The sequence below is a fragment of the Mus musculus genome, chromosome 7 (genome assembly GCF_000001635.26).
Source record: "Mus musculus strain C57BL/6J chromosome 7, GRCm38.p6 C57BL/6J".
Classification (NCBI taxonomy): Eukaryota; Metazoa; Chordata; class Mammalia; order Rodentia; family Muridae; genus Mus; species Mus musculus.
The window spans coordinates 48,816,737-48,829,964 of record NC_000073.6 but is presented as its reverse complement, the minus strand read 5'-3'; the positions used below and the strand labels follow the sequence as shown (position 1 = coordinate 48,829,964).

The window sequence follows — 13,228 nt, the reverse complement described above, 5'->3', positions numbered from 1 at the left end:
CTTACATCAAATTGCTGGCCTCACTAATAAAACACAGCCAATTAAACACGTCTTTAATTCTTTGGTGGCTTGAATCTTTAAGCAACCACGACATTTTCCCTACCTCTCTGCAATTCCTTAATTACTTGGAAAGCAAATAAAAAAATATAAATCTCTTGATAAAAAGCTATGAACACTAGGCAAACCTATCAGTTTCTCTATGCTTCAAGTTCCAAGAAATGTTATCTTTAAAACAAGCAGTCATGTTAGGGTGGTGGCGCATGACTTTAATCACAGCACTTGGGAAGCAGAGGCAGACAAATCTGACTCTGGTCTACAGAGTGAGTCCCCTGACAGCCAGAGCTACAAAGAAAAACCCTGTCTCAAAAAACAAAACAACTCCCCCGCCCCAACCCAAACCCAAACAACAAAACTCAAGCAGCCATTTACCTTATGTGATGAGTCGGACAAGGATCTCTGGATTTTAAGAGCCATACACTATTTTGGCTTGCCAGACTCCAAGCCTGCCCAGGAGTCAGTCACATGTGTGCCATAACTGCAGGACAATGCAACTCCCTCTTTCTTGGCTGCAGTTCAGACACCAGCCCCACCAAGTATGTGTCCAGGAGATGAAGATAAAACTGTCACCCATTAGCTTTGGCCTGCCTCTTATCTTCTTGCCCCACTTCCCAAAGTCTCTTTGCTTTTGACTCAAGGGTAATTCTAGAACACATCTCTCCATTCTCATTTGGTTTAAGTATGAGTTCACTAGGGCTGCCGTAATAAAGTACAACAGACTGGGGGGCTCAACCATTTAGATCATTTCTCCTGTGCTAGAGGCTGAAAGTTCATGATCAAAGGGTCACCATGATTGGCTTCTTTTAAGTCTTACTACTTGGCTTATCCCGGCTACCTCCTGTCTTCACATGGTCTTCCTAGCCAATGTTGTCTATGTCCTAAAGCTGGCTTTTAATCCTTAGGACACCAGAGTGAATCAAGGTGTATATATCATATGGATATATGATCTGATCCAATCCTAATTACTTCTCTAAAGGCTTTGTCTCAAAATACACAATATTCTGAGAGATTAGACCAGAGGACTTAACATTCTGAGGAGGCAATTCCACCCAGTAAATAAAAGAGCCTATTATATACGGACCTTCACAAATTAGTCTCAGTCTGGTCCTTCAGTTTAGGCTTCACCCAACTTCCAGCTACACTCAGGTTTAAATCTGTCCTAACATGCCCTGCTCTCTGCCCACCATTTAGTGGGCTCTTTGCTGATGCTCTTCTTTCTGCTTGAAATTCCTGTAAAATGGAGCTCCCCTCCATCTTTATTCCTTAACCTAATGGTTTAACCTGGTAAACTACCACCCATCAACTCCAAGTCAAATGCCTGAGCAGATGAACCCACCTCTGAGCAGAATCTCTTTTTTTCTTTTTATTAGATATTTTATTTACACTTCAAATGTTATCCCTTTTTCCAGTTTCTCCCCTCCCCCTGCTTCTATGAGGGTGTTCCCTCACCCATTCAGCCACTCCTGCCTTCCTGCCCTGGCTTTCCCCTACATTGGGGCATTCATTGAACATTCACAGGACCAAAGGCCTCTCCTACCCACTGAAGGTCATCCTCTGCTACATATGTGGCTGGAGCTGCATGTGTACTCTTTGGTTGGTGGTTTAGTTCCTGCCGGGTCTGGTTGGTTGATAGTGTTGTTCTTCCTATGAGGTTGCAAACCCTTCAGCTCCTTGGGTCCTTTCTCTAGCTCCTCCATTGCTCTGTCCAATGGTTGGCTGTGTGCATCCACCTCTGTATTTGTCAGGCTCTGGCAGAGCCTCTCAGGAGACAGCTCTAACAGGCTCCTGTTGTCATGCACTTCTTGGCATCCACAATAGTGTCTGGATTTGGTACTTGACTTACCAAATTCAGTACAACCATGTTATTCTATTTCCTGTTGCTTTGGTGCCCATCCTGTCCTCTGTAAAGAGTACCATTCACAAGCAATCCCTTGATAGTGTCCACTGAGCCTCTTCTTGGCCTCTAAATTCTGATGTGCTATTTGCATTCCTGTGAACAGCTCCTAATGTTTGCTATATTACAGTACAGTTTCATGTATGTTAGCTTCCCCTCTGCCTTTTACAAAGCTCCATGATTACAATAGCTCAACAAGTCACTGTGGAATAACTCACAGATACATGAAATGCACTTTCCATCTGTGAAGACCTAGAATATGGAGGAAGGAGAGACCCTTGAAGAACTGACCAGTGGCCCAGAGTGACACTGGTACACAGAACAGCATCATTCTGGGGTGGACAGGCCATGAGGAGAAGCTTAGCTTTCCCCTGTGACAAGAACAGGGAGGAATCAGTGAGAAAAGTAACTGGGAGAGCCGTGCAATCTACAGCAAGAGTTAGGTGGATGCAGCATTCTCTCTGGAACAGGAAATCAGTAGATACAATCACTGACCGACTGATAATTAACTTCACTATGTCTCTCTCCCATCTTTCCAAGACTCTAAAGATGTGAAGCATTAGAAACTAAGTCTCAAGTATAAAAAAATGTTTTTATTAAGTGTGAAAGCAAAACAGATACATCTATTTAAATATTCTTTACATATTTATAGATACAACAAAGACAAATAACTTATCAAAAATTACAAGTTTAAAGAGTACTATTTTTAAAAAGCCAATATAGTATTTGAAAATACTTTATTTTATCCATAATCAGTGACTATTAGGTTTTTTTCAAAAGTAACTCATGTTCTTGGGGAAAATATTTTCATATGTTTTTAAAAGCTGCTTGCCAAATTGCTCAGTAACAGGCCATCTTTCTGGGTCTGACGGAAGGTCCACTCTTGCTGAAGACTGTATCCCTTATCCTTTGACCGTGGTAGCTGAATATCTCACTTCACTTTCAGCAATAAGAGCACCAGCATAAACAAAAACAAGTCAGAGTGCATTTTGAGGTGCTTTTTTTTTCATACAGAGCGAAGGACTTTCTCTTTGGCTGGGTGGAAAACCATGGTGTACTGGGATGTCCAATCTATGATGCAGGGCTTCACTAAGCCAAAGCAGCCACACTGAAAGAAATCTGCCAGGTTCTGTGTGAATCCGAGGCTGTGAAGAAAAGAAGAAAGGACAGCTCAGCATCTCTTGCGCTGATCCTGACAAGTGTCCACCCAAACCACAAGCATTCACTGAGTATCTGCAAACCCACACTCTCAGAGGACCTCTGCGAAGGTAAGAGGTGAGTGGCCAGAACCTTAAAGCTGAAACCTAGCTCCATCTGTGGACCCAAATTCCCACTGAGAGACCCTGACAGCAGGTCAACAAATCCAATATATGTTTCTCCATCACTTCTCCTCGCTCCCAGTCACTGCCATTACTAACCTTACTCCTTCCATTCTCACCGGACTTTATCTGAGAGCTCACATAGGCTAGAGCTGTAACTAGGAAGGTGGCCTTTTCCCAAGCTTCTGGATGATGTTCCTGTCCCAGTTCTTTCCAGTTTACCTGACACACTGAAGACTGTCTTGTCCCGTAGAACCCTTATACATCCACACCCTCTTACTTTCCAAACTTAACCCTTTCAAGATACCTCTCTGCTCAGAGGAGCCTATCCAACCTCTTCATTTATGTATTCAAGACCATACTCAATGACTCCTGCAAACCTCCCACTCCTATGTCAGCTGTTCTCCCATGATTGTGAGCTTTGCGCCTGGAACACTCTCTCACCCTTATCTCTGGCTGATTCTCAAGATCTAGCTGATATTCACATTCTTTTAGAGCCTCCAACTGTAATTGTCTTTGGCATCACTTTTTCTCCATCAAATTCCTGAAACAGTTCTTACTCCAGCACAGGGAATACTTAACTTTAATGCACTCACCTATGTTCTATCTTTTATGCTAAAGCCAATCTACACACAGCAAACTGTGTATGCACCCCTGGACCATCTGCTGTTAGAATGGCTCTCTCTACATGACTAACCTAACTGGAAAACGTCTTTTCAGGAAGAGGGCTGACTGAGTAACAGTGGGAAGACATGCTGGCAATCACAGGGTCAAGCTCAAGAAATATTACTGAATTTGCTAACAAGTGGGCAAAGAAGTAAGATCTTGATTTGGACAGGAATTTGGAGGTTAGTCTCAAAGTGACTCTAAGGTCTTTAGTTCCTTGGTCTCATGTTCTTATCCTTAGCAAATAAGGCTCAACTTTCACCTGTGCTGCTCCATGGACGTTTCTCTAGGCCTCAGCCTGCCCTCCCTCCTCTATCAGACCCTGCCTGATATACATCTCTTCTACCTCTATCACGAGACGCCTGTATTTTAAGAACGTTGGGATTAGAGGCATGCACGACCACCTCTGACCTGCTTCCAGACTTCAATAAAGCAAATATTCACCCCTTTAGCTTAACCACCAAGACACAGACTATGACTGCCAGTTTGAAGTGAGCATCACCAGCTTTACACCACTCTCCAGTCCTGAGCACAGCCATCTCCTCTCTCCGCTATAAATCCACACTGTAATCTCAAACCAGTCTGATTCCTTTGTCTAACCGCCAAACACTAAGAGCAGGCTTTGAAGCAGACTGCTCATGAGATACACAGTGAGTGCTCAATCTCGAGAGCTCTCCGTCACCTCTGCCATACGCCCAGCCTCCAAGACACTGATGTAGGTGGCAGGAGATAAGCTTCAAAGCCTGTCCTTTCACATGACAAGAGCAGAGTTCCTACCAAGCACTCTAATTTTCAAACTGGGAACAGGTTTTACAGAGCTCAAGTTCTAACGAGATATACTCCAAATCTAAAAATGCAGCTTTTCCCTGACCCAGGTGGGCACATTACAAAGAGAATAAAAGAATTTCTGGGGCTAGAAGGCCATGCGGAAGTTCTGGCAAAGCACACTACCTGATGCTTTCTACAGAGAACCCTGAGGCTGGCTTGTCAGACACATGCCAGCTTAACTATCTCACACTGACTCCTTGCCAGCAAGACACAACCTTGTGACACTTGGTTCAACTGGAGAATCCCCATCTTGGCAAAACTTCAAAGTAACTTATATTTGCACTGAGTCCAGTGGACTGAATTCCTGACCCCATTGGGCATATGACCTTATCACTTAAAACCTAACCTTGAGGCTTCCAAGAAAAAACGGGCTCCATTCCATGAGATAGGTTAGAAAATGGGACTGGGTCAGGAAATCAGTACCTGGGAATCTTCCAAAGACTTGGTGACCAGATCAGAATTTACTTACTTGTATGGTGTTTTCCTGAGGGACAATGTCTGTTTCATGTGCCTGCTTTGCTTTAAGAGGCTGATTCTCTCATGGGAGGTTAGGCCCAGAAATGCAATCTGAAAAAGATGGAATTATAAGAATTACAACATGGATTAAGAATTATAACATCATGGCTCTACTATTCTTGAAAGCGCATTATAAGATGGTGGCAACTGTTTAGTATTCTCACCCTCAGACTTCCAGCAAAAGATCACACTGAGGACAAAGAGTCACAACCTTACCCTGTATTTTACCATGTAAATATGGCTAGACTTATTGTCTGGATTTTATTAACACTCAAGAAAGCTCTGCACATTAACTTGGAATTATAAAAATATCTTTTCACTAATTCTTGTCATGTCTTATGGCCATATTTAGATTTCAACAGAAGAACACACATTTGTTGAACAACCGAAATAGGGTCAGGTAGTATCAGTGCAATTAGCACAATTTTGAGTTCTGAGCTGTTCTTTAAAAAGGCTAATGCACCAAAGGGGACAACGCCTAAAGTCATAACTTTGAAGGGTAAGGACTAAGGTAATTAAGAAACTCTGGAATCATTATAGACCACAGTAGTTCACAGGGTTAGCTAATCTAAACCTTGGAACACCCCAAGTATCAATATCCAATTTGTATAACGGAGTTATTAGCCACCCTCCTCATACTGTGTTAAGGATCTGAGATAAATGTCTAAGACGCACGCTGAGGATCAGGAGGCGATGCAAGCTCAGTTTGCTATAATGCAGATAAAAGTATCTTAAATCACAATATTCAGGAAATCAAAGTTTTCAAAGAACTGGATTGCTTTGTTCCTTAAATAAACAATTGTGCAATTCTTGTTTGTGAAAATTATCTGAAACCTTTAGTCCACTTTTCTTCCTCAGTACAGACAGGTTTTGCTATGCAGCCCAAACTGGCCTTGAACTTCTTATTATCATGCTTTAACCTCTAGAGAGCTTGCATTTCAGGTGTTGTGACTCCATGCACACCTTAGCTATTAAGGATGTCTGAACTCATAAAGCAAGACCTTTGTTAGATGATGTTTTCTTGTCCATAAAATAGAGCTACTACTATGGTTTGTTCCCTATCTCAAGAGTGAATGATGTGTAAATGTCCTGGAAAGTGTTCTTATAAATGATAGTATCAACTGTGTGAGCACTCCCTGTGACACTGACTCTCGCTCACTACCTGAGCAGCTGTCTTCGTCAGGGTCAGTTCCTTTCCCCAGAGTCTTCTCGCCGTCCTTCTCTTGTCCTCTCACGCTTACCATTATTCCCCCAGTGGGATCTGCTCTGCTTCTGATGAATAATAGTCTAAACCCCAGTATTAATAACTTGCTAAAATGATCACTGTTGCCCATTCCACAGAGACAGCCCATAGTAACGGGACACAGGGCAGGGGAGGAAGCTCCGCAGAAAACTGAGGCTGTTATTGCCCTGTGTATGAACTTTTTCAACTGTGTTCACTTTGTCCACTGGTTAGTGACCTGTCTTTTATCTTCCCCTCTCTTGCATCTACCTAAGTGGTATATAAGGTAATAGAATCAGAAGAATTGAAGGACAGTAACTGCCTTGCGTTTGTCTAATACTTTACAGTTTATATCATGTTTTCACACATAAGAAGACAAGACCCCTGAATGGGACTGTTAGAAGGACCAAGTCTCCACTTGCTGGGTGACTCTGAGCAACTCAATTCACTTTTCTGTACCATAAAACTAAAAGGCCAGATTAGTCCATTTGTAAGTGGGGACAGTCTCAGCAATTTATTATTCTAACCTTTAAGCTGCTGGTGAGAACGGATGGACAATACTGTCCTCATCTTACAGACAAGGAAACTAATAATGAAGAGTGGGAAACGGCATGCTAGACTCACAGAGGGAGCCTTGGAGGTGGAACTGGACGCTGGTCTTCAGATTTTAAAGTCAAGTCTTTCTACACAACTATTAGTCTCTGAAAATGACATTCAGAGCCATTTGAGAAATACCTGAAAGAGTTGATTTATTAATAAAAATGTTGACCATGAGAAGTGGAAAGCTGCTAGCATGAAGATATACAGAACCCAGGGAGAACAGGCCACTATCTGATTGAGGTAGGTCCATAGTCCATCTTCCTTGAATGTTGTGGCACAATGATTTGACCAGTCTGTAAATCCACATGGGGAAAAAAAGAAAGAATTATTAACAATGGCAAAAAATATCCTCCAAGAAGATTAAAATTATATAGTTCTATTTAGGGAGCAACAATAACATAGATCTAAATTCGCCCTTAGGGATGGGGAGAGAGTTCAGGGTAGAAAGTATCCTTAGCATACACGAGCCTCAAAAGTAAAACAAAACAACCAAAACAAAAGCAGAAATCCAACTCAGAAGTTTGCTTTCTAAATGCCAGCTCAGCTCCTGGCAATGAGAACGGGCCTGAGTGGTCGTGAGGCTGTGATGGCACCCTACCAGGGGGCCCAGAAAAATCTTCACTTAGCACACTCAGCGTAAAATACATTGGCCAGAAAATTTTAAGGGCTTGACAATTGCAGATGATGACATCTAAGCTATGCTCTTTAAGGGACATTATGGACTAAATATATACACTGAATGTTCAGATGAACAGGGACTGCTGTGGGCACAACACATAATACACAATCCAAATGCCTTCAGGACACAACCTCTGATGGAGAGCGAGGCTTGGTGTACCTCTGCTACCAGCCATAATCCTCTTAGAAAGAAAGGCCAGGATAAAGGGCTTCACAAGACAGATTAGTCTAGCACAAGGATAGAGAGCAAGATTCAAACACTAATGCTCACTTTCTCCTCCAGGAAATCTACATGCCAATTAAGAGTGACCTATGAACTGAGAGCAGCTGCAAGGGGAAAACAGGTAAGAAGCGGCAGAAACAAGGAAACAGATCTTCAAGGTCACGGGGCTCCTGGGCTCTGTGACTGTACATAAAGAGTAGATCAATTCTGAAGTGAGATCTGCAGATTTGTTCTTTGATGATTCTCTGACAATCTTTACGCAGTTTCAGACATCCCCCCAAGGCAGCACGAGCATCTCCTGGGACAGGAAGAAAACGAGCCCAAGACTGTCCATTTTAGTCTTGAATATCTATTTCTCCTTTTTAAATTCGAACCATCTTTTATGAATATATGCCTAAAGCACCCCAAGAGCTGAGTAACAATCAGGGCAACACATTAAAGCAAATGATACATTTTAGAGCTCCTCATTAGTGTAGTAAAGGAAGAGGCATCCTATGTACCTGATGGGAGAAAGAAAAAGCAAGAATATAATTTCCACAGCAGGTGGAAGAAACAGCTGTTGAATGGGGAAAATAGCTAGCTTCTTTTAGCTTATGGATTTCTACTGCTTCCTCCTGGTTCCCCCCCCCCCCCCCTTAGGTAACAGCACCACCAACAGTGACTTCACAATTAGTATCAAAGATATGGCTGCAAGTGGTCATCTACATTATCTTATGCAAGGTAACAATAACAATTTAATCCATGCTAATACAGCCTTCCCAGGTAGTCAATGGCTAATGACAGGGAACTCGACACCCACCCCCTTTACTGAAAAGAGATTTTTTTTCTCACATAATAGAACTTTATTATGGTTTCCCCTCTCAATTCTCCCCCATTTCCCTTCCATCCAAATTCACCTCCTTTCATGACAGAATTCTTATTCCACACCAGTCATTCTCATCTTCAGGTAGTTCTGACACTCACACGCCCTCTCTTGATATGATCTAATACCTTTCTTCCTGTAACTTGTAGGATGCTGACTTTCTGATTTACCTCTTTCTACTTTAAAAAAAAGGCCTTACAAAAGACGAAGTGACTAGAGGCTGTGCTGAGACAGAAACAGCTAACAGTGAGGAGGTGTACAGCACGACTCTAGTGACAACAACATGAACGGTAGACAAAGGAGGAGGGGTGGCAATGAGGCCTCGTTAAGAGCAACGGGGCACAAACTCCTGTTTACTGTCTGGAGAAATGAGAAATGACTTAGTACCTTCATTAGTGACAAAGCATGCTCAGCTGGGCTATAGAAGTGTGAATCAATGTAACTCCTCACAAAATATTGTATGAAAACTGGTCAAAGCCAGAAAGAGAAAACAAAGAAGGGAAGAAAATAAATGTCTGTAATAAAAAAACCAACTTGGGAAGATTGAATGTGATGGAAAATTGCTGCTGTCCTTATCAGCATGGTCTTATGCTGGACCTCGACACCAAAGAACAAGATTATTTTTAGTGAGGAGAAGCAAGGGTGGTGCGAAGTCTGGCTCCTTTTGGCTTGTCAAGTCCAAGAGACCAGCTGGTCCATGGGCCAACTTAGAAGGCTTCCACGAACAGGCTTCATGGTCAAGTCTAAGAAGGCAGCTGTCAGAGAAACTTAAGATTTTGAATGTTTTTGTGCTTATAAGACAATCAATCTAAGGTGGTTAAAAATGCTCAGGACTAGCCGGGCGATGGTGGCACACACCTTTAATTCCAGCACTTGGGAGGCAGAAGCAGGCTAATTTCTGAGTTTGAGGCCAGCCTGGTCTACAGAGTGAGTTCCAGGACAGCCAGGGCTATACAGAGAAACCATGTCTTGAAAAACAAACAAACAAACTGCTCAGGACTGCTATGGATTTGGACAAGGACTAAGCTCACTTTTGACTGTATTAGACCTGTCTGAGCCGGCCATGGTTATGTTCCATAAAGCATTCCCTAGAGAATGAACACCCAACATGTCAGGAGGAAAAGGGTCTGGCAGTGGCTAAAGCCTGCACTATGACTATATCTGAGTACAAAGCAACCTCCAAGTAAGAAAACCCAAACAAAATAGAATCTGTAACTGTGGCTGCTTATAGACAGGGAAGTCAGGGAACAGTGTACAGTGAGCTGTCTTAGTGCTGGTGACCGGCCTGTTAATTAAGGCTGTTGATGCCAAGCCTGATGACCCGAGTCTGGTCCCTGAAGCTTACATGGTGGAAGGAGAGAACTGAGTCCTGCAAATTATCTCCCTCCCACCTCACCCCCACCCTGCAAACAAAAAATAGATAAAAGACAACAAAAAAAAAACTCCCCCCCCCATGCCTACATTTAAACAAGGAAGAGACAGCATGAGAGGACAATAGAGCTAAGGTTTGGGAGGTAGAGACAAAAAGAAAACATTGTGTTTCTGAGGACTTCAGCTCCCAGCAATAACCTAAGACATGAGGGGCTACAACCAGAGGGGAAACCAGATGTGAAAGATCAGAAGTCAAGTCCACGACTAAGTATTCTCAGTCTTCAAAATACATAAATACTTAAAAGCCTGAAGTTCTAAATACTTAGATAAATAAATGCCAGCACTAAAGTTCTAGGACACCCACTTCAGGGTGTGAAGAGTGTAGTTACACACTTCTTAAGAGTTCACCAATCCTTTAGACTTTAGTTGAAACCCTGTCCTTCACCAGTCACCCCAGTGTAATACCTAGGCACCTTTATTAAATGCTACTGAAGGCTAATTTCTGTTCCTGGACTGGAGAACAAGTGAGCCAATATTTTCTTCCCAACTGCTCCACCGTGGCAGCTTTCCCCTGGTTTCTTGGTTTTGATTTGATTCTTCTCAAATGGCTTACACTCTCAACTCTCAGAGCTTTGCTCTTTAATGTACTATGACCACTATCCTTCCACCTGCCCACCACCAGCACCTTCTTTTTCTCTCTTCTTTACTCACTAAGGTAAAGTGCTTTGTACCCCGGCAGCTGTTTCTCTTCACAGGAGGGTAAGCCTATACTTGACATAATCAATTTCTATTTGACCACTTAGATTTATCCAGGTATTCTTTCTAAGTACTGCAGAGTTACCTCTTATTATACTTCTTACAGTTTCTTAGTGTGAGGCTTAAAGGCCTCCATTTCATTCTTTCACTAGAGGTATAGTTTACATACTGGCCAGAATGTGACAGACAAGGGCTCACAAGGAAAAGAACTGGGTATGGGTGCATAAGCTTATAAGAAACATTTATACTTACAGACGAAAGATCCATATATGATCCAGTCACATACCATGGAAAGGGAAAGCAAGAAGAAGATGTAATGATGATGGTTGCCAAAACCTGAGTCAGAAAGAAAGAAAACATTTGACATTTTTTTTTCCTGTGAATCCCTAGACAATATTACTTTTCTGTGAAAAAATTTCTATGTAAACAGAAATAAGGCTTGCTTTGCTTTTGAATACTACTAAAGCAGACAGCTCTGATAGTCAGATGTCCATGTTAACTAATATTCCCTACTAGCCTAGAAAAAGACAGTTTGCATAGAGCAAAGTGAATTCGGCAGAACCAGCTTTGGTCTGGCCTCCACTGTTAGTGGGAGGTAGCAGGCGAAATCACATCTGGTCTCTTCCCATGGAATGCGTTCAGGAACATCAAAGACTAACTTGAAAGGGAACAGAAACAGCAAGTGTGAGGAGCAGCAAGTCCACACCATCCTTGGTGGACACTAAAAACAGCAGAGGAGGACCCACAGCCTACAGAAAGGCTGCAGAAGGAAGGGGTGATGGGCAACCGAGCCCCTTCCTACAGTATGTCAGGCACTTGGTGGTGAATGTGGGAGCCTTTTGCTGCTAAAAACATAAATGATCTTCAGTTACCACCATTTGAGTCTCATTTTCCTCAGAAGCAGGAATATTCAGTACCATCAAGACACACTGTGACAAGTATCCCTGGTTTATGATTACTAGTTGTGTTACTGTGGCAAGGCCACTTGGTTTCTCTGATCCCACAGTCTCACTTGTAATAGCAAGAAGAGACCAGACCTCTCTCACTTCATAGGTCTGTGTCAACCAAATAGGACTATGGAGACAGAAACACTGTCAAATATAATTTGATAAACACATAGTAGTTGGGCCCCTTATGACGGTTTCCCTGCTGTCATTCAATTTAACTGGTAGAGTATCAATCATTTAATCTTTATGACCGAAAGATTGGGACCCCATCCCCAGAAGAAAAGAGATCATCCGACTGTATCACAGGAATCTCCCTGATCTGCCACCTCAGGTTCCCCAGGGGGACAAAAGCAAACCCTTAGTGAAGACAATCACAGATTAACCTTGGCTCACTTAAGGAGGCAGGTGGAAAGAGAAGTAAGACAGTCAAGTCACACCTAAGGAGAGAGTGTGACATTTGGCGTGGAGAACTAATATGACAAAGATGATCTCAATCATTTACAGCTTTGCTCTGAAATGCAGACAGTAATAACAACCTCACAGGTGTGTCCTAACGATCAAGTCAGAGACCACACATGAAAATATTTCATAATCTCCAAGATACTACACAACTGACAATAACTGTCATTAACAATGTTAGTTACTTCCCAAGTCTTTATTGTAAAGATTCTTGAAGAGCTACAGAATGGAGACCTTGGACGGGTTTCTATTTCTTTCTGCACCACATTCATAACTACACGTGCTTAACTTCACCACAGAGGTTAAGTAAAAAGTTAAGTCTCTTACCTATGCAGCGTCCAGTCCAAAAGCAGTGCTGATCAAAGCGAGCCACACAGGAGTTGCACACGTGGCAATGGAGTGATCTTAAAGGCTTCCTTATCTGAGGGCAATTAAGAGAGGCCTAAGCAAAAATGGTCTTGGCAGCAACAGATCATAGCAAAACTTTAATCTTACGTCATAGAAGATGGGCACAAATAATCCCAAATAGATGATTCAGTCACTGCGAAGCTCTGGAAGGCCTTACTAATAGGCATTTCTGTACGTGACAGGAATGAGCCTCACTAAGAGAGCTCTGAATTCAGAGACTGTTCATACTGGCTAAGGAAAACTCAGGCAGTGCCACATTCAGCATGAGCACTGAAATAAGAAAATGGAAATCACAGTTCCACTTCAGGTTCTTCTAATCACCCACTCCCTTCTAAGCCTCAACTCAACTGCAAAGTAGGAGGTTTCAGCTATGTAGCTTTAAGATGCTAAGGTGCTTCTGACTTGCAGTGAATTCTGACATC

The 13,228-nt window shown here is 42.5% G+C and overlaps 1 protein-coding gene across 4 annotated transcripts in view; it reads right to left on the bottom strand.

The window, feature by feature from the left end:
• Positions 1–2,524: 2,524 nt before the first annotated feature.
• The window catches only part of Zdhhc13 (zinc finger, DHHC domain containing 13), a 38,443-nt gene continuing 27,739 nt past the window's right edge, over positions 2,525–13,228 (bottom strand). For 3 of the 4 annotated variants that reach the window (XM_006540896.4, XM_030242580.1, XM_006540898.4), the window contains exons 13-17: positions 12,726–12,819; positions 11,245–11,328; positions 7,238–7,395; positions 5,234–5,331; positions 2,525–3,096 (exon numbers count right to left, since the gene is read on the bottom strand). In XM_006540896.4, the coding sequence (XP_006540959.1) occupies positions 2,958–3,096; positions 5,234–5,331; positions 7,238–7,395; positions 11,245–11,328; positions 12,726–12,819 (573 nt within the window). In that variant the 3' untranslated portion in view covers positions 2,525–2,957. The remainder of the gene's footprint in view (positions 3,097–5,233; positions 5,332–7,237; positions 7,396–11,244; positions 11,329–12,725; positions 12,820–13,228) is intronic. The other variant, NM_028031.3, reaches the window with a different exon arrangement.